General features: G+C 53.8%; 11 protein-coding genes across 11 annotated transcripts; 7 read left to right on the top strand and 4 right to left on the bottom strand.

The window, feature by feature from the left end:
- Positions 1-71: 71 nt before the first annotated feature.
- Positions 72-2,003, top strand: SEPMUDRAFT_9427 (mediator complex, subunit Med5; the record flags this gene model as incomplete). The annotated part of the gene is made up of 1 exon (XM_016910632.1): positions 72-2,003. A coding segment is annotated over one exon (1,932 nt), but the record flags the coding sequence as incomplete, so codon positions are not given.
- Positions 2,004-2,805: 802 nt separating this feature from the next.
- On the top strand, positions 2,806-4,257 carry SEPMUDRAFT_147819 (uncharacterized protein). The gene has a single exon (XM_016904541.1). The coding sequence runs from the start codon at positions 2,930-2,932 to the stop codon at positions 3,980-3,982; it is 1,053 nt and encodes a 350-aa protein (XP_016764305.1). The 5' UTR covers positions 2,806-2,929; the 3' UTR covers positions 3,983-4,257.
- A 1,584-nt stretch (positions 4,258-5,841) lies between these two features.
- Positions 5,842-6,489, top strand: SEPMUDRAFT_11533 (uncharacterized protein; the record flags this gene model as incomplete). Its single annotated transcript, XM_016901153.1, has 3 exons — positions 5,842-6,105; positions 6,177-6,219; positions 6,284-6,489. Coding segments are annotated over 3 exons (513 nt in total), but the record flags the coding sequence as incomplete, so codon positions are not given.
- A 673-nt stretch (positions 6,490-7,162) lies between these two features.
- SEPMUDRAFT_124260 (DNA-binding TFAR19-related protein) lies at positions 7,163-9,221 on the top strand. The gene is given in 4 exon segments (XM_016901903.1): positions 7,163-7,317; positions 7,389-8,487; positions 8,607-8,630; positions 8,642-9,221. 2 exon segments carry the CDS (start codon positions 7,202-7,204, stop codon positions 7,699-7,701), a joined length of 429 nt encoding a protein of 142 aa, XP_016764303.1. The 5' UTR covers positions 7,163-7,201; the 3' UTR covers positions 7,702-8,487; positions 8,607-8,630; positions 8,642-9,221.
- SEPMUDRAFT_11995 (SET domain-containing protein) lies at positions 8,225-9,312 on the bottom strand (the record flags this gene model as incomplete). The annotated part of the gene is made up of 2 exons (XM_016901558.1): positions 8,225-8,487; positions 8,655-9,312. Coding segments are annotated over 2 exons (921 nt in total), but the record flags the coding sequence as incomplete, so codon positions are not given.
- A 279-nt stretch (positions 9,313-9,591) lies between these two features.
- On the top strand, positions 9,592-11,144 carry SEPMUDRAFT_147816 (uncharacterized protein). The gene is made up of 3 exons (XM_016904540.1): positions 9,592-10,217; positions 10,268-10,559; positions 10,628-11,144. Exons 1-2 carry the CDS (start codon positions 9,611-9,613, stop codon positions 10,270-10,272), a joined length of 612 nt encoding a protein of 203 aa, XP_016764301.1. The 5' UTR covers positions 9,592-9,610; the 3' UTR covers positions 10,273-10,559; positions 10,628-11,144.
- SEPMUDRAFT_37766 (kinase-like protein) lies at positions 10,964-12,199 on the bottom strand (the record flags this gene model as incomplete). The annotated part of the gene is made up of 2 exons (XM_016908679.1): positions 10,964-11,958; positions 12,031-12,199. Coding segments are annotated over 2 exons (1,164 nt in total), but the record flags the coding sequence as incomplete, so codon positions are not given.
- A 770-nt stretch (positions 12,200-12,969) lies between these two features.
- Positions 12,970-14,545, bottom strand: SEPMUDRAFT_147814 (uncharacterized protein). The gene is made up of 2 exons (XM_016904539.1): positions 13,830-14,545; positions 12,970-13,776 (listed from the first exon to the last, which is right to left on the bottom strand). The coding sequence occupies exons 1-2, from the start codon at positions 14,275-14,277 to the stop codon at positions 13,187-13,189; spliced, it is 1,038 nt and encodes a 345-aa protein (XP_016764299.1). The 5' UTR covers positions 14,278-14,545; the 3' UTR covers positions 12,970-13,186.
- Positions 14,546-14,691: 146 nt separating this feature from the next.
- Positions 14,692-17,978, top strand: SEPMUDRAFT_147813 (Pex2_Pex12-domain-containing protein). The gene has a single exon (XM_016904538.1). The coding sequence runs from the start codon at positions 14,810-14,812 to the stop codon at positions 15,986-15,988; it is 1,179 nt and encodes a 392-aa protein (XP_016764298.1). The 5' UTR covers positions 14,692-14,809; the 3' UTR covers positions 15,989-17,978.
- SEPMUDRAFT_162183 (Clavaminate synthase-like protein) lies at positions 16,467-18,013 on the bottom strand (the record flags this gene model as incomplete). Its single annotated transcript, XM_016907988.1, has 3 exons — positions 16,467-16,483; positions 16,603-17,831; positions 17,865-18,013. 3 exons carry the CDS (start codon positions 18,011-18,013, stop codon positions 16,467-16,469), a joined length of 1,395 nt encoding a protein of 464 aa, XP_016764297.1.
- Positions 18,014-18,265: 252 nt separating this feature from the next.
- On the top strand, positions 18,266-19,417 carry SEPMUDRAFT_162182 (mitochondrial deoxynucleotide carrier). Its single transcript, XM_016907987.1, has 2 exons — positions 18,266-18,331; positions 18,426-19,417. Exons 1-2 carry the CDS (start codon positions 18,299-18,301, stop codon positions 19,356-19,358), a joined length of 966 nt encoding a protein of 321 aa, XP_016764296.1. The 5' UTR covers positions 18,266-18,298; the 3' UTR covers positions 19,359-19,417.
- Positions 19,418-19,863: the final 446 nt, after the last annotated feature.

The following is a 19,863-nucleotide window of genomic DNA, read 5'->3' as shown; positions in this document are numbered from 1 at the left end:
ACGTGGAAATCGACGCCACTGGCAAACCCGTCTTCTCCGACGAGCAAATACTGGCCCAGGTCGACGAGCTGCCAGTCGTGCGATCGCGTGCAGGCGTGTTTGTGTGGCTCAGTGCGGCCTTGGTCGCCAGACCCTTGACCGACGATATGACGATCCTCAGTTACCTGCAAGGTCGATATTCGGACGACCCGCAATCACTCGTCGTCGATCTGCTGGTCGCCTCTTTTGACGTGCTCACGAATTGCATGCTCACTAAAGAGTCTCGCCAGGACGTCAAGATCGTGCGCTCCTTCATCTGCAACAAATTGCCCATCCTCATCACCATGGTGGCAAGCAATATGCAGCCTCCGTTGCAATCCGATGAATGTATCCAGATGGCCCTGATGCCGGGCGGCATGATCTCCATCGACCCCTTGCCTCCACTTTCCACGGGTGCAACAGATATTCGGGACAGTCTGAAGACGACACGACTCGAGTTTCTCCAAGCCTGTGTGCTGCATGGTCTCTTGACCGAGCATACCGTCGCGCAGATCTTGCAAGAATCTGTCGCCTTGCCGAGAGTCGTGAAGCTCAACAAAGACAGCCTAGCGGCACAATGTACCAACAATACCAGCAAATTGGGCGAGTACGTCGAGGAACTTGCGGGCATGCAGGGCAACGTGGGCGCCATTGCCGGCTGCATCGTCGATACAGTGACCAATCTGTGTATGAGTAAAGACACCATGGCTCTCAAATCGGTCTGCGATAAGTTGATTCGACGAATCCCATATATGGACTTTGTGATGCAACATACCCAACCGGGCATGCTGCTGCTTCCGCTGTGCAATCTCCTCAACGATTGGGTACACGATCAAGATCAGACGGAATTCACGCCCGCCTACGAGGAATTTGCATCGATATTGCTCTTCACCCTGGCCGTCCTCTACCGATACAACTTGGCGTTCACCGATGTCGGAATCCATGGCGAAAGCTTCATCGCCAAGTTGCAAGAAGAGATGACTGTCAGCAGACCACTTACCGAGCTCCAGCCTGAGCAAGCCTCACAGCTGACGCAATGGATCGAAGGGTTGTTCGCGGTCGATGAGCATGGTGATACGAGTGGAATTGGCGACGATGTCATGCGGCAATGCTCTCCACAGGCTTTCTATACGCTGGTGCCGACGCTGTTTGAGCAAAGCATCCTCGCATGCCGCATGAAGGTACTGCCGATGAACACACTCAAATCCGGTCTCGAGCTCCTCCTGGAGCCTTTTCTTCTTCCCTCTCTGATCATGGGCCTCGGCTGGTTAGCGAAACATTCGTGGGAGGACCACCACGACGCCGAGACGTTGATCCACGTCCTCGAGAAACTGTTGAAACCAGCAAGCAACGCACCGGAAACCCAAGCCATGCATCGAGCAGTTCTCGCCATGGTCGCTACACCACTCTACCATTCTTTGGCAGATTACTCGACCAAGCGCCCCAACAAGAAAGTGACGGAGTTGATGGAGCTCCTCAAACCACATCTCCACCAACAGAGAGCGGTACGGTGTCGACAAGGCGAGATGGAGCAATGGGTGCAGGCCAGCGGCAGTCTCGAAGGATGTGTACAGCGGACCATCCGTGATTTGATCACATGGTCAGCCTCCTCCACTCGCCCTCCTAATCCGCCACCACAGCACACGCCCAGGACCTTTGCTGTCGCATGCCAACTACTGGACGGCGATAAGCACCTGCAGCTGATCATCGCAGAGATCAACAAGACCGAGTACGCCAACGTTCCGATTGCACTCGATGTGTGTACCTCCTTGATCTGTGCGCCCGCACCGGTGCCAATGGGAGCGCAACAAGCCACACACTGGACGTCGCCGACGGGACGACTGCGGTCACGCGTGCGTTTGGAGAGCTCCAACGCACAGGGTCTCCTCGACAAGCCCAAAAGCCAAGCGGCGTCACTTGTTCGGCTCGGTCGGCGAGTAGAGGCTCAAATGTCATTTGCGACGCAAATTCCCGCGATCACGATGCCCCTGCAAAACCAGGCTGCCGACCAGATGATGCAAGACCTGGGCCTCACGTTGGACAACAACGCAGGCGACAGCAACGTCGATGCCACCATGACTGCCAACACGGCTGCGATGGCGTCCAATGCCGACATGTCGGGCATGGACCAGCCGATGGACCTCTCCAATCATCTGAATACTTCCTCCACTGACGAGCTCGCCAAGTTGAATGTGGATAGCAGCGCGATGAACATCGATCAGAATGATCAAATGTTTGCAGATTTTGGACTGAATGTGGGCGATGCACCACCTAGCGGCCAGAGCGGAGGAGGCATCGCGAACCAGGACGAAGACATATTCGCAGGTCTGAATATGGACATGGGAGAACTGGATGACTTCACCTTTGATTGAGCTCATCATGTATTGTGATCTAGGTGGAGATGGACCTTGGTTGGAAATGCAGCTTGTGTTGCAGAGGTCCTTACAAGAGAATATAGACTTCTAACCACCAAGTTTCACTGAGCATAAAAGGGAAAAAATAATTGGAATCTGGTGCCTATATGTAGTCTCACGGCTCTCACCACTGTGATGACCTCGGATAGGGACGGATAGGGACGGTCCGTTGTAGCCTATATGATTTGCTGGTGCTGCACTCGGAAACGTCCGTTACTGAATTCTCAAGCCCGAGCTTCTCCAATGTCTTCCTCGAGTCACATTACCTCCCCGGGCACCGTGTGTATATATATACCTCTACTCTAGTACGCAGTACCTCATCTTGCAAACGAGACCACGGAACCGGAGGAGACACGCAACGCAAAGAACGGAGACCACATTGGCTATATACCTTACGCTGGGAAACCAAATAAATATAAGAAGAGAATCGAGTGAGAACAGACGAATCCTCACGACATCTCACTGCAGCCCCAATCCTCGGCGTGACATTGAACAATATGCCTTCGCGTGTCTCCCGAGCCGCTCCTACGCCGCCAGTAGTCGCACGGTATACAGAAGAATCCGTGGAATTCCAAGAAGCTTACGAGATGGCTCGTGTAGATCTGGAGCGCGTAGACTCAGTGCCTCTTCTCACTGGGCCATCGGACTATCATGATTGGTTGCGAGACTTTCAAATAGTCTGCCGACAGATTTGCGTCATTGATTTCTTTGAAGGACAGGAAGATCTCCCGTTACCTCCAGAAGCTGGCGAGGATGCCCCTGTGGAGGAATACAATGAATATATGCTGCAGCTCGCCGATTGGACTGGGATGAACGACTCCATTCTCGAGTGCATTCGGATAACCTGCAACCCTTTGATGAGATCCAAGATTCCCACGGACGTTTCTACCGTCTCTGCGGCCCGCGCCATTCTGCGCGAAGAATGCAAACCGACTTTCGACCTGGTCATGTCTCTGTGGCGAAGACTGCACGAATATACCCTCGATCAGGCTCCGGATTTCCTGTCGTTTCGTTACGAATTCGAGAACCGCTTTGAAGCCTTCAATCGTCTTGAAGGAGGGATCGTTTTGGACGATAACCACAAAAGCCTGTTTTTCCTGTGTGCGTTGGGTCCGGAGTTTAGTTCCTGGATCAGTATCACGAGCCAAATGTACCGCATTGCTGGGTACAGTTACGGCTCTAAAAAGGACTTGACGTTCCACGACCTATCAAGCTATGCGGAGAACTACTGGCATTCGATCCAACGCAGTAAAGACACTGACCTTAATGTGAAAGCGCATCGATCATCATCGTCCGTCGCCTCCCGTAAGAGAACTTTTGATCATCGAAACGGTGACGGCCGTCCGCCCTTTGGCGTTCTTCTGGGTCCGCCGGACAGACCCTGCCAGTGGCCAGGGCACAATGGTACGGGTGAAAGGGGTCATACGAATGGAATGTGTATGAAGCAGAATAACGACCTGTGTCGGGAATTCAAGAAGCGCTTCGCAAATGGCTATACTGCTGCTCCCTACGAGGGCAGTCCCGGATTTAGAGGGACGAGCTCCTTTTGAAAGTGCATTATTACGGTTTGAGTGAAGTGGTCTGTCCTAGTGGAGGCAGGCAAGTAGTCAGAGCCTGGCGTGGCACGTAGGAAGAGGGCGAGGATGTATCAAGCACGCACAGCTGCGAGCCTGGTATAAGACGTTGGACTTTTTGTACTGTCGCGAGCGGGTATAGGCGACAGGGGACTGTGGTCCGAGTAGCACGCACGACTCGTTGTATCATATTTGGTTTCTCCCGCTGAGGATGGATAGCTCAGGAATGCCACGATCTGCATGCGCTGTGTGGAGTCGCCGATCCTGCAGGGCTCGTGTATCTGGGGTGTTGTTATTTCTACTTCAAGTTAACTGTCCTCCAAGGACTATGCTGCTTTATAGACGCAATTTCCTGGCCTGTGCATAGTGTAGGCTTCACTGACTTCGCTTGGTTGTACCTGCAAGCTAGTCCACGGATTCTCCAAATGACGGACACCGAGACCGTCAACGGCACGATCTGCCGGCACATAACTTCTCTATATCACCGCACTGTAGTGAGTGACATCACAGCTCTTGAGCAACTTCACTTTGCGTTATGCGATGTGACGTAATGGGATGGAAGTGAAGTGAAGTGAAGCCAATGCCAAGAGAGTATATAACGCGGAGTCTTACTGGGGTGCGGGCAATTCCTATTGTATAGTGCGGACAAGTTATATGCGCTTTTCGTTGAGGTTGCGCTCGAGCTTCTGTCGCGAAATTGCCCTTCGTCACAGCTTCTACCTCCCTAGCTTCTGACTACCACTTCCGAGTGCGAGGATAGATCTTCGATCTGTAGAGCCCAAAGAGAACTGTCAAGAGAATTCGGTCGTGAAGAGGTGACCGATCGAAGGAACCCATCACACGGAGGTGCGTATCTGGTGAAATATGGTTGAGCGACCTGTCCCTAGAAGAGGCCATGCCAATGTTCCACCCCAAACTGCCACCATGCTTATCTGGTACATATCAGAGGCCATGTGTTGCCTAGTTGAAGAGGTACGTACCTTACCAAGCTGAAACATGTTGTACTCTAGGGGCGGGAGTTCCGAGGCGAGTATTCGATCAATTGTCGGGAAATTCTCGTTCGCAGAAGACAAGGCCCGACGACCTTCTTTTTATTCGTGTAGAAGAACAGTGCTTACTATACCATCGTGTCCGTTGATCGCTATACCGCAAGAGGTCACAGTCTTGAGACTACTCATCTGCGTTACCGTGCGATAGGCACTGGTAGATCAACAGCTTTAGCTACCTCGCGACGGCAAAGGCCTCGTGTTTGCGACTATTCGCATTCGGCGGCGGCGAGGTTGCGCCGATCACTGACCAAATGATCAGCTGCCTTTTCAGCTGACGTGCCAGCTAGACACGACAGAGCCTCTGCTGTGTTGAGGTTCTCCTCAAGAATCCACCACCGAGTTGTATATATCATCGAGTAGTACACGCAGAGCCTGGCTGAGCATCTGGTCGTCCAGAGCCAACTCGAGACCCAACTTCTGAATTCCGACTATGCCAGCACTGGCCTGGCCAATGCGAGACGCTCACCGGATTGAAGACGAGCAGCGTCGCCTATACTCTGACAAAGAAGCGGATAGCGAAGATGCTTCATCTACTTGCGATGATTTGCAGCAGAGAAGGCGATCGACTTTCTTCCCTCCTTCTTGGTCGACCAAACCTATCCTCCTCTATGGACTCGTTCTCCTGCTCACGAACTTGATTTCCACGTATTCAGCCTACTCGTATGCAGAGAGAAATCTCCGACGAGAAGTCGATCAAGATTTCGTAGGCAGTATGTTCTCCAGCTCAGTGTTTCCTGCCCATTGCCGATTCTAATACGTTTCACAGCAGATAAAGTCTTCCCGGGACTCGATCGGACCCTCGCGCTCTCCACCTACAGCAACCATCGCGTAAATGCAACGAGTCGATGGACTGCTCCGCCGAGCAAAGAAGTCGACCATGCGTGGAACGAGCTCGGGGTCAAAGACATGGGCTTCCTTCTCCCAGGGGCCATAGGTCGCGAGTACGGGCTAGACCCACGCAAGCATGTCTATGCGCCGAAAGGGACTCTGTCCAACGATACGGATGGCTTCCCGGTGTTCATTCAGGCACTGCATGATGTACACTGTTTGGTGAGATGGTCCAGATCTGTACCGAGAGTATCGAGGTCATGCGCTAATGGACGGCCTGGTGATGCTTCTAGAACGAACTACGGAGAGCTCTGTATTACAACAAGGACTACTATCGTCAATTTCAGGACGACACTCTCACGTCCGAGTCGTTCCGCGTGAGCCATATCAGTGAGTGAAGCCTCGCAGCGTTCCTCCGTGATACCGTGTCAAGACGCTGATCCCCAGGTGATAGATCACTGTCTAGACAACGTCCGCGAGCGCCTGATGTGCAGCGCCGATGCTGGCATCATCCCATCAGTGTGGACCAGCAAGGATGAGAACTTTCCTTTATTTGGGAGTCAGCATAAGTGCCATAGCTACGATGCTTTGATGGAGTGGAACAGGAAGTGGCATGAGTCGGAAAGAGAGCGCACCATCGATTGGACGGTGCGGGTGTCGGCGCCGGAGGACGCCATATTTCACGATATCCACGATTTCCAGCTGTAAGGGCTGGTTTTCTTCGTTGCGAGTGACGGGATAGACCAGGAACCGTCCCGATGGCACTCACCTCTCCGTCATCATGTTCTCCCTTGAGTCTTACTGTCCCTCCTGTCCATTGCCCAACCTATGCCTCCCCGTTCTCCGGCTTTCTTCTCTGTCGCCGCGATTATGGCGGCCCCGTAGTAGCATACTGCGGAGCCATCAGTCCACCGATCAGTGACTCCAGGACACTCCATCGCGTGCTGGAGGCGTATTCGCCGCAGAGTAGTATAGGCTGGAAGTCGTCGTAGCTACTGTAGTAGGCCATCTGACTCGAGGCAATCGTGTGGAAACTGGCACCATTCTGGCGGTGATGATCGTTCAAAGGCTCTCCATCATGAAGCATTCATCGACTCTGCTGCGCGCCCGAGTGCGCATGCCGACAAAGAGGTGTTGTCAGGTGTCCTGTGGTGGGTGCGAACCTCCACAAACAGACACAACCTCTTTGAGAGCCCCTCACCATTAGTCAGCCAGCTTGACTCAGCATCCCCCACCTAGGTAGGTACAAACTCACTCACGCACTCACTCACGGCACGCACTCATTCTTTCACGACAATCCTCCCACACACTGCCCAGAATGTCTGACTCCGACCTCGAGGCGATCCGCCAGGCCCGCTTGCAACAACTCCAGTCCCAACAATCATCCGCGCCCAGCGGCGGCGGAGGAAACGCGTCACAAGAAGACCAACAAAAGTACCCCTCCCACTTCCACCCAATTTCATCTGAGCACCCAACTAATCTCGTACCCTTTTCTCTAATTCTAGAGCCGCTGCCGCCGAGCAAAAAGCCTCCATCCTCGGTCAAATCCTGGAACCCTTCGCCGCAGATCGGTTAGGACGAATCCGAATGGTGAATGCGCAACGAGCAGAGGATGTGGAGAACCGACTGATTATGCTTGCGCGGAGTGGACAGTTGAGACAGAGGGTTACGGAGGAGCAATTGAAAGATATCTTGGGCGCGGTCGCCAAGCAGACGGAAGAGAGAGGCGGAGATGCGGGTGTGGGCAAAGTGGTAGTGCAGAGAAGAAAGGGAGGCTGGGATGACGATGATTTGGATGACTTGTTGGGGGAGGATTGAGATGGCTAGGCTGGAGGAGGAAAGACGGCGCAGCGGACTCGTAGGAGGCATATGGGTCTTGAGAAAGGGCGTCGCGAAAGCTACATGGCGCACGATAGCAAGGCTCAAAGCAGCATCCATGAGCCCGGGAGCATGTCCATCCATCCATCCAGCCAGCCAGCCAGCCTATATAACTAGGCAAGGAGACGCGAGACACGAGAGCACGATTCCTGCACAGCCGGAAAGGTTCTATTCCGATCAGCGTCAACGAAAGCCCTTTCTACTCTTGATCAAGCCACGCATCCAACGCCTCCGCAATTTGCATCCACCTGAACCTCAACCAAGACACTGCTCCTGCCTCGCTGCTACCCTCAACAATATCCATCTCCAGCTTCTCAAGTTCCTCGAGCTTCCTTTCGACCTGGCTACGATACCCTTGCAGTCTCGGCCTCAACCACGCCGCTACTTTCGCAGAATGATCCGAGGTCATGTCCTCCCCATTCAACATGAAGTATTCCCATTCATTCGCAGTGAGTAGCTCGGCTCGGATCGCGACTTGAGTTTTGAAACAGAGTTCCGCCTGTTGTCGCTGTGCGGAAGGCGGCAAGAGGGCGTAGGATCCTAGCATTCCAACATCTTGGAGTTGAGATTTTGTGTTGGCGCTCATAGCTGGAAGAAGGATGTGGTCGAGACGGATGTCGTCATCTGATGGCTCGTTGGGCTTGTATGAAAGGCAGAAGCCGTAGTGGACGAGTAACTTGTCGTTCGGATGGGATCCATACGTTGCAAGGATTTCCGTATTGGGTTCTGGTGCATCACGGAGTCAGTAACACACCACTACGCGTGGGAAGGGCAGTGCAGTTTGTATCTCACCTATGCAAGGTAGCAATGAAAGCCCGAAGGCAAACCTGAGATGAACCCCAAAGAGCGATGATGCAAAGACGTGATAGGAAAGGGGGAAGGCGAATACATACCATAGTCCCTATCCGCCACAACCTCATATCCTTTCGGCGACTGACTCACCTTCACGCCCGTCCCCGTGGGTCCATGGTTCATGTAATCGATAAAAGGACAGAGAACCATAAAGCCTGGTTTGAGTCCAGGTGGTTTGAAGTGGAAACATCGACTATTCACAATCGCCCAATAATACTTGAAGTCTTCCTCCTTCCAAGTTTGATCATCACAATTCAGACTCAACATGTACGTAAGATCTTTCTCGTAGTCCTCACGCATTCTCTCCAGAGGCTGTTTCACAGACTCGGGCAGGTGATGGCATAACTCAGGGGACCAGAACAGAGGCATACCCGATTCGAAGTCTGAGAGGGTTGGCCATGTTTTCTTCCAGGTTAGGTAGGGGGAAGAAGGGGAGAGGCATTCGGACATGATGCTTATTGCTAGATGTGCTTGAGGGGAGGGAGAAGGCGAAGGCGAAGGCGAAGGTTTTTTCGTGTGCGATTCGGCGGTTTTGGGCGTGAACATTGCGTTTTTCGGAACGAATATGATCTGGTCATCTTTTGAGATCTTGGCGGTTGTGAGGAGGCCAACACCCCGGCCGGGGATAATTGCAGGTTTGATCGAGGTGAACTGGACACCGCGGGCTTGGGACCATTGGGTGAAGAGGGAGTGCTTGTCTTCTTCGGGCTGGCTAGGAGCTGTTTCTTGCGTGGTCGAAATTCGACGACGCTTTTTGGCCGGAGGCATGGTAGTTAAAACCCTCAATTGGCTACCGCGTAAGGTAATATCAGAGGAGGATGTCACTGAAGTGGTGTTCTTGATACATCATCACACTGTGACAGGCAGCTGAAGTCTACGGGTGATTCTCGGCCGAGACGAGGACGACGACCAGAATACTTTCTGCATCTTCAGGTTCCCACATCCACAACGACAACAACCACCGCCACCTCCTCCTCTAAAGCCCACCGCCTGCGTGATGGAGTCGATTCAGCCTCAAATTGAGGACCTCACCACGAACATCGACGAACTCGAAAGCGCACTCCTTCCCATCATAAAAACCGCTCTCAGCTCCACCACGTCCAAACTTCCTCTCCTCGACAAGGCGAAACTCTACGTCCTCGCCACCTATGCCATCGAGTCGATCCTTTTCTCCTACCTTCGCCTGCATGGCGTTGATGCCAAAGCGCATCCAGTCTTTCAGGAACTCACGCGCGTCAAGGAGTACTTCAATAAGATCAAGACGGCCGAGACAGCAGGCGTAGGGAGCAAGAACAAGCTGGACACGAGTGCTGCGGGAAGATTCATCAAGCATGGATTGAGCGGGAATGAGAAGTATGATGCCGAGAGAAAGGAGAGGCAGGAGAGGGAGAAGGCGGGCGCGAAGCGGAAGTTGGAGAGTATGAGTACGGGCACGCACACCAGGTTCGATGGCGCCGCCAAGAGGATTAAGGCGGCGGAGGAGGGGGGAGAAACGATTGTCGTTGTCAAGGCGAGTGAGGTAGATGACGAGAGCCCTGAGAAAGAAAGCACACCAAAAACCAAGAAGTCGAAGAAAGCAAAGCGGAAGTCGAACTCGAAGAGTAGTAAGTCTACTGATGATGCACTGTCTGGCGAGGCTAATCACGGGCAACAGGTTAAGCCGCTGCTCGCTACTACCATCGCGGAATAAGAGGGGCACCCAGAAGATTATGTGGACGCACGAAGAAAGCTGGGCGTGCTCGATCAGTCTCATGACTCCTGACATTTGATGATCACGAAACCTCTGGTATCTTTTAAACAACAAAGGGGAGCAACGAACAGGCACTTCATGCCATGCAGCTTCCGAATGGACCACGACGGAGTGATACCGGAGACGAAACCAACTCCCAATGCGACAGAGCACTTGGATGGAGATACTGCTCTGCCTGACGAGGTCGACAAATATGGTGAGCTGATTTCCACTACCTCAACGCATCAACCACATCATCAAACGTCTGACTACCGCCTCGTGAAGATTCATGCAGATGTTGCACCTCTCTCTTGCGGGTGCTTGAAGCATCGATTGGCTGCGTGAGCTCGATGCGCATGCGAAGGTCAGACTGTCAAAGCAGGGGCCTCCTGTGGTAGGCCTGTTGAGACTCAATCTGTTCCGCAGTTGTCCTCGCGGAGCCTCTTTCTACACTGCTAAGTAGATGCACGACCTAGGTCTAGATATAGCAAGGCAGCGGTAGTGGATCTGAGGCTGTCGTAAGTCGAGCAACACTGTCTGGAGGCAGCACGACCGGCGATATGTCAGTCGAAATGGAACAATATTTGAGATTGGCAGCCCTATCGTGGCATCCTCGCGAGCTCAACCAACTGTGGGATTGAAGGCCAGGCCGAGCGCATATTGATCAGTCGTCTCCCACCCTAATAGAAAGCCCGACGGAGCCGCAGTGGTTCTTCGGCCACCGGCATGATCTGGTTTCCCTACGCCTGCCGCTGCTCCACCTGTCCTTCTCAGAATCTTCCCCTTGAGTCTCCTCGCCGTGATCCTTTTCCGGGGAGTATACCTTGTACACTTTATGGCCAGACTTCTCAATTCCTGGGAGTAGGCTAGCTTCTCTGCAGCAGTGAAGATTTCACCCAGGTCTTCATATCCCTTGTCCCATTTCGGCCCATCAGCGCCTGTGGTTTTCTTCATCAGACATTGAATAAGCCGTCCCACGCCATACACGTTGGTCCAGCCCTGGAGTCTACTGAGGAGTTGCTTTTCCTGCGTTTTCCTGCTAATGAAGTGAACTTGTTCCGGGGCCATGTATCCTCGTGTCCCCATGTCGTCGGCGTAGTGACTCGGATTCATCATGTCGTTTTCCTGTGTCAGCACGCACATGCCGAAATCGCCCAGCACGGGTCGGGGAAAGGATGGCCAGACTGGCCCGCACGTGTCGAACCATATATTCTCCAGCTTAATGTCTTTGTGCACAATCTGGTGCCAGTCCGCGGGAGGCGTGGCCGTCGATAGGGTTGTGCCGTTCTCCATGAGGAGACATGCTTCTGTCATGGCTTCGAACACGGACCAGATGAACGGCTCGGGTATATTGCTCTGTGCGTTCGCAGGCAGTTGATACTCCTTGACCATCGCATTGAGTGATCCGTGAGCATAATACGGCATGATGATTCGATATGCCATTCGGGCGTCATCCACGGAAGAGGCATTGTATCCGACCACACGATCCGATCCTGGTCTGCCTCGCATCACTCTCATGGCGTAGATTTCGACGGGCGTCCTGTTTGCTGCATCTCGAGGGTCGCCATGCCAGCATTTTACGGAGCCCCAGCGATCTGGATCACTGACCCACGAATCTAGAATAATGTATTATTAGTGCACGGCCTCGAACCACCTCTCTCGTAAGGGGTCACGACAAGAAAACGTACTTTTGATTACGACTCGTGCGGTGATGTTGTCTGCGCCGTTCGTCGTGACCCATAAGTGTGCTGTCCCAAATGTGCCGGAGCCAATCTCACCGCAGTAGTGCCAGGTCAGGCTGTCGTCGCCGGCTGGTGAGTCGTTCACGCCGAACTTTTTACGAGCGTCTTCTCGTGCAGTCTTCGCTTTATACCCCTTACGACTTGTACTAATCTCAGCGGCACTCCCGACCACGCCCGTCTCCAGATTGTCTTCACTGACATCAGCGGGGGCACCACCAGCGGCGGCGGGGGCAACACCAGCGGCGGTGGGGGCAACACCAGCGGCGGTGGGGGCAACGACCAGCGGCGGGGGCAACACCAGCAGCGGCGGGGGCAACGACCAGCGGCGGCGGGGGCGACACCAGCGGCGGCGGGGGCAACACCAGCGGCGGCAGAGCAACAAGGGGACGACTACGACGCGAGCTCGGGCGACAGCGCCGGTGTTGCCCCCGCCGCCGCTGGTGTTGCCCCCGCCGCCGCTAGTGTTGGCCCCACCGCTGGTGTTGCCCCCGCCGCTGTCGCTGCCGGTGCCGCTGCCGGTCCTGTGGTCGCTGCCGGTGCTCCTGTCACTGGGGCCCCTGGCAGAGGTATATCCCCGATGGCCGTTCCCCCTGCGAGAAGACGCCTTATTCTAATCGGCTCATCGATCTTCTCTTGTTTCGTTAGTAAATGCCAAGTTGCTTCCAAAGCCACTTCGGTCAACGGCGAACCAGCGTCCTTGGCGATTTTACGTCTATGCTTCTTGACCAGCTGCTTATCTGTTATGCGCTTTGGGGCCATGGTGTCGAGGCTCAGGTGTAACTGGCAGAGTGTGGTCGGAGAAGACTGTGTATTTTTTATCGTAGCCGGAGGTATTGTTGCAGAGGACTTTGTTTTCTTTGTTGAGTCTTCGTCCTGACCCGGTCGCCGGATTTGGACACATGTTTTCATTATCCTCCTATACTACCTACCGTTTGCTAATGCCATTACTACGAGACCGAGCATACACCGCTATATCGACTTTCTACACTTGACTGGATCGCAGCCATCAGCAGCTGTCACATCGAGTACATAGTACACCGATGACGGTCGTCCTATCCAGCGTAAAACATGATATTCTTCCTCGGAGCGCATAGTATACCACCTAATGCATATGCCTGCTCTGGTGAATCGTGTGAAGTACCTTCAGAACCTCTATAGCACAAGCTTGCTGCGCAGCCTTTTTGCCGTAGACGTGATGAGTCATGCCAATCTGGCCCTCGAGACGACCGTCCTTACGCACGTCCCTCTCGATGAATTGCGCATAAGAGTTATAGAATGCATCAGTCCCTGGGATTTTTATGTGTTTGTAGGCAGGCTGCGTGAAGCCTAGCTCGATGGCAAGGACGTGGACCTGCTCACTGGGGGAGCCATGATTGGCATTGAGGTCCATCGATCGCAGAGCCTGCGTTGCTCCAGTCTCGGACATGAAACCTGTGGCAGCCAGAGATCCTGTAGAGGACTTCCGTCGCTTGTCGGGTGCCGGCGCCATCCTGGTTACAGACCGTAGCCATTGAGCTGCTTCCATTGCGGCTGCCTTCTTGGCATACATCTTTGTCGTGTATGGCTTGTCATGACCCCCAAACGTGGATTGAAAACCTGGCACGCGCAAGACGCATGTCCACGGGCCGGTATTGCCTTCTGTCGGCTGATACTCAAAGTCCGGAGCTGGTAGTTGATTTTTATGAGTGTATTCTGGGACATGTCAGTGCGCACACATCTTGTCTCCACGACGTGTGGTGCGTTACCATATATCAGGTTCACCCATAGTTCTTCGTCAAGCCCGGCCGGAGCTGACAGACAATGAGCAGTGTCGTTGGCCTTGCGCTTCTTGAAATTTGGCATGGCCTCGACGGTTGCCAAATGCTTCTTGCAGATCTCCTCTTTCGCATCTTTCTTAGAAGCATATTGACCTATACGGTCTACATATTCGCCACCAAGTCTGAGCTCGACATCAAAACAGCCCTGAGCGACAGTGTGGAACACAAAGTCGCACAGGACGCCACGCGCATCGCAGGCCATATGGAACTCGGCAGTATGTTGTCCATTCTTCGAAGTGGTACGAAGAGGATTGGCGGTACGCCGTGGCAGCGGTGGAGTGTAGGGATTTTCCAGCTCGAATTGTTCCAGAGTCATGAGATCCATGGGCTTGTCATCGAGAGAGCCGAAATCGTAACCTGGCGTCACATTCTCCATGTCAATATCTGCAGCCGCCTGGGAGGCCAGCGCGTACGTCCTTTCCGAGGTCAAGATTTGCCTTTGACTTCCGAAGAGGAGGTAGCTGTAGCCAGAGGACTTGTCTGATTGAGGCGCCGCGCCTGGGTTCGTCCGTTGCTGAGGAAGTGGACCAGTCTGATCTCTGCTAATGAAACCCAGCGTCTACTCGCAAGCGAGGAATGAAGCATACAGGTATGATCAGATAGGTAATGTTACAGAAGTAGAGTGAAGCTGAAGTGAATAGAGCTCAAGGTTGATATCTGGAAGGCCTAAGGCATCTGATTCCCTCAACAGATGCCTTAGGCTCAAATTCTGCCGGAGTTTCGGAACACTTCTCCGGATCCTCATGAAAGGATTGCGGCGAAGCGGTTGTATCCGCTCACATGCCGAGGCAGACCACATCCATGTGAGCATCCGCTGAACGCGCCCGGAGCGAAACATATGAGTTCCACTGTTCCAAGTTGCTGCTGGTCGTGATATCTCACCCAACATTCACCGTCACGGCGCAATCATGTCAGACCACATCCGCGATGGCGGCCAGTCCATCTCGGGAGATCCCACGCGCACCTTCAACTACCCGTGGGCAGCGGCACCAGATATCATTCGATCCAACCAGAAAGATGCCTACTTCCAGTCCGTCCTCCTGACCCAACTCTCGGCCGTTATCAGGTCTCTTTATGGCACACGATCAGAACACAAATGGGCCAGTGAAGCATCGCTATTCACCGAACTCCTCTACCTCGGCCTCACCACCTTCATCGGCAACCGGACGCTGGGAGAAGAATACTGCGATATCGTCCAGGTCGAAGATGACACCCATCGCCTTCCTTCTATCGCAAGGCGTAGCGGCTACATCCTCTCGAGCGTCCTCCTTCCCTACACGCTCACACGCTTCCTCCCCGCCTTTCGCAAACGCTTACGGGCGAAATTGGAAAAGAGGCTCAAACGGGCCCATCATCGTCGAGTGTCAGACTCGGCACAGATCAAGAACCCGCCCAAGAAAGTCAGCCAGTTCCAAGAATACATTCTCAAACATCTCGACTCCATTACCTCTCCAGCTCCCGTTTACGCAGTCAGCCTGGCCGTGTTCTACTTCTCGGGAGCCTACTACCAGCTCTCCAAACGTATCTTCGGTCTCCGATACGTCTTCACTCGAAAGCTCACCGAGGGAGATCAACGAGCAGGTTACGAAGTCCTGGGAGTGCTCCTCGTCGTGCAAATGGTCGTGCAAGGCTATCTACACATGAAGACCACCTACTCCAATGTCCAAGCCCAAAATCTCGTCCCGCCACCTCCCACATCAAGCGGTTTGCAAGCCGGTGGCACAGCAGTGGTAGACGAGGACGTGGAAGCGGGAGCTGAGAATCCTTTCAACACACCTTTACTCTTCGAGTCCCACCCGTCCGGAAATAGCCCCGAGGATATCGCGAGAAGGGTGGCGCAGACCACCCATACGCCGATAATCCAGGGCCATCGATACGACTTGAAAGATGACGAGACGATGCAATGGATTGGAGATCAGGCTCGGAAATGCACCTTGTGTTTGGAACCGATGAAGGACCCCAGTGTGACGACGTGCGGCCACGTGTTTTGTTGGAGTTGTGTGACAGATTGGTTGAGAGAGCAGCCCATGTGCCCGCTTTGTAGACAGGGCGCTTTGGTACAGCATGTCCTGCCCTTGAGACGGTAGTGGAGAAAGATCAGATTTCTAGAATAATTAATAAGCCAGCGCTGCCATGATCCCTGGCGGCTACCATGTGGAGATGACTATCTTCTGGGAATATGGAGAGCCTCTCGTGTTCCGCGATCATATGCGGTGCGGAATCGAATCTCCGGCAGCACATTCGCAGCCACAGAACCTCCACCGCTAAGCATGTGTGCCATGTTCGACGGAGTGTTGACACTACGTGCAATCTCGGTCGCGATGCTGGATGTACGCGGCGTGCCGAATCCCGGTGGTGTCTGCTGAAGGGGCAGGTGGGAGCAGCGTCCTCTTTAGTGCGAGCGTGATGCCCAGAAGTGAGCGTGGTTGTGAGCTTACAATGAAGCAATTGACAAAGTCTGAACTAACGAAGACTCCTGCTAGATACTTTTGGTCTGTGATGGCTGACACATCGTCCATCTATTTGGCAGACTGTCTTCCTGCATCATGCTCTCCTGTTTTGCGATCAGCGCGCGTGCGACGCTTGGCGCGCATCGCGTGTAGACAAACTTAGCGAAAGGCGATCCAAGCCAGACTTTTGGCTTGAAGTGTGCGAGTGTCATCTTTCTCGCTCAGCTCCCATCAAGCATCGAACTTCTCACGCAGGGTCTTGAGTCTACTCAAGTAGGGATCCCTGTCAATGTAGCCACCCTTGAGCCATCTCTGCCTTCCAATATCCCCAATGTTAAAGGCTCTTCTCGCGTGCAGGACTCTTCTGTTGTCAAAAATGACGCATTCCCCAGGCTTCATCAGCCTCTCATGAATATGGTCTTCTCGATGGATCAAGTTGTTAAACTCCGATGCGGCCTGATGCCAGCGCGACACCTGGAAGTTATATGCTCTGCTCATCAAAACGGCGTCTTGCATGGGTTGGCCAGTTCTTGAATCGACCGTTAAGCGGAATGGACCTTGAAATGGAGGAGACCAAGCTACCGACGAAACGAAATCCATGACGTCCAAGTCTTGCAACTCTTCAACGGGTGAACGCCCTGGTACGGCTTTTTGCTGAATGACTGTCCTCTTTTGGTGGTAATAGTTCTCGCCCGGATGATCATAGTGATAGGACACCGGCTGTCTGGCGAGCGTGCGGAAGGCACCTGGATTCATCTGTGCAATGTCTTTCACCGCTTTGAAGCTGTCTGAAAATAGGCTTGCCCCTCCCGAGGAAGATGATTGTATGCAGTGTAGCAGCTGCAAATGGGGAGGCTGTTCCATATACATGAGATCCATGTGGAAGCCGAGATTCTGAGAAGTATACGCAACGTTCTTCGCATCTGGCACCGCTCGAACGTCCCATGTCTTGCCATAGAATGTTGTTTTTAAGGGACCGATGCGCTCGGCAAGGCGATTCACAGACTCCTCGTCCTCGGGGACGTTGCGCACGAAGAGCAGACCGTGAGTGTGAAGCTGTTTCACAGCATGCAGCAACACTTTGTCGTCAGCCATATATTCAGCATATTCAAAGTCATTCGTCTCCTGGGCGTATGTGGCGGCATTCCAGAAGGATCGTGGCAGCTGAGGCCGCTCCACCTCAGGGCTCCCGGTGATGACGACCCTGCTGAGTGCATCAAGCGCGATCTTCGTGACGTGACTCTCGTCATATCCTGGCACGTCGTTGGCCCAGGTGATTGACAAACCCTCCGCGTCTGCCTCCACACTCCGAGCCTCAATGTTGGCGGGAATGTCAGGTGTGTAGAATTGCTTCTGCCTCGTCGACACGTCAATGCACTGCGGGCAAGAGCACAGGTCGCGGAGGACTAGAGGAGCGAAAGAGTGCGTCTGGCCAGCAATATCGATTGGTATCCAACGCGGGTCGGGGTCTCGCAGGTCACTCGCGTGTCGTGTGCTTCGGAGCGGAACAGACGGCGTCTCTGCGTGAGGTTTGTGTGCGGGTCGACGAGGTCGCGATGTCCAGAGATGGCGGGCGGGAGCAACAGTCTGCGCAATGCTGCGAAGCCAGAGCGGTTGTGGATTGCGCACGACCAGGCGACGCCATGACAATGCCAAAGCCATCGGGGTGATAGGTAGGTAAAGTAAGAGTAAGGTACCTACTGTACCTACCGTATACAGTACAAAGGCTCGGGGATTACGGAGCTGGAAACATCATAGCTGGATGGAGGGGGCAAGAACAAGCGAGCAAGGCAACCAGAAGCGACAAATGAAGCTTTTCCTTCCCGAGCTTCCACCTTCGCCTACCCCCTACAATACCTCCTACCTTACCTGACCTACCTATTTAAATACAAGGTACCTAGGTAGAGTCGCATTCCACCCACAATGCATCTAGGTCACAACACTTAGATGTCGACGGCTCCAGAGCAGCTGCGCAATGAGGTACTATCTACGATCCCGCCGGCCTCGGGTGCTACATCCCAAGCGCTGCCACGATACTTACCACGACGCGTGATCTTTTGCTCACATCGTGCAGGGCACGCGAATACAGGTGGTCCTCGCTGGCGCCGTATCCGGCTTGATCTCCCGCTTCTGCATTGCCCCTCTGGATGTGGTGAAGATCCGCTTGCAACTGCACTATCACTCCCTCGCCGATCCTCTGGCCCGGCCCATTCGTGCTGCATCGCCAACTGGAGTCGCCAGCGTCGTGCGCGACATCTGGCGCCACGAAGGTCTCACCGGATTCTGGAGAGGAAACATTCCCGCCGAAGGACTGTACCTGAGCTATGGTGCAGTACAGTTCTTGGCCTACCGAAGCACCGCCCAGGCCTTGAATGAGTTAGCTGAGCACGGAGGCGTGGCGCTCCCCGGAACTGCAACGAGCTTCATCAGTGGTGCCGTGGCGGGCACTGCAGCTACCACAGCTACATATCCTCTCGACCTGCTCCGGACTCGCTTCGCCGCGCAAGGAACGGAAAGAATCTATGATGGATTGATCGGAAGTGTTCGCGACATCGCGCGGCGCGAGGGATTTGTCGGATTCTTCAGAGGCCTGAATGCAGGCATTGGGCAAGTTGTTCCCTACATGGGACTCTTCTTCTCTCTCTATGAAGTTCTGAAGCCCCCGTTTGCGGCCATACAGCTGCCTTTTGGATCTGGAGACGCGCTTGCTGGCGTGACGGCTAGCATCCTCAGCAAAATTGCAGTCTTTCCACTAGACACTGTGAGGAAGCGGTTGCAGGTGCAAGGCCCCAGCCGCAGTAGGTATGTTGGTGGCAGAGTACCAGTCTACGACAACGGTGTTCTCAGTACACTCCGGATGATCATGGTGAAAGAGGGCACAGTCGGCCTGTACAGAGGGCTGACGGTGAGCTTGGTCAAAGCTGCACCGTCCAGTGCAGTCACTATGTGGGCTTATGAGAGGGCGTTGCATCTGATGATGACTGTCAAACAGGAGAGAGATTCATGAGCAAGAGACCCTCCTGTACTCAATATCCGTGACAAAGTATATAACTACCTCCTACTCCCTAACATTGGTTTTGGTTTGCCTCTCGACTCCAGCAGCTAGTTGTCTTTGATCTTCCAGACTGGACTACATTCAGCAGAGCCCAATCGATTCACAGCCCGCAGGGAGTCCATGATCGATGAGCATATAGGACCAACGGAATTTTCTCTCTGACGGTGATCGGGTCTGTTGATAAAATTTGATTGTTCTGGCTTGTAGAAGCCTACTATATCTCCTAGGAGGTAGAATGTAGGACGATACCAAGGTAGACGTTGCCTCCTAGCTTGGCCTGGGAGCGGGCTGGGCTCCCACCTGCGGGCCGGGCCACTGTATGGCCCAGTGGCCCCAGTGCGGCCGTCTCGGGGGTGCATGGGTCTCACTCAGTCAAGCCAGTCAGTCCGTCGGCCCACCACAGACATCATCGACGACATCACCTTTCCGACCCCCAGCGCAGAAATCTTCAACAGCA

This window comes from Sphaerulina musiva (assembly GCF_000320565.1).
Source record: "Sphaerulina musiva SO2202 unplaced genomic scaffold SEPMUscaffold_2, whole genome shotgun sequence".
Classification (NCBI taxonomy): domain Eukaryota; kingdom Fungi; phylum Ascomycota; class Dothideomycetes; order Mycosphaerellales; family Mycosphaerellaceae; genus Sphaerulina; species Sphaerulina musiva.
Note: the sequence above shows the minus strand (reverse complement) of the source record. Positions and strands in the feature narration are given on the sequence as shown.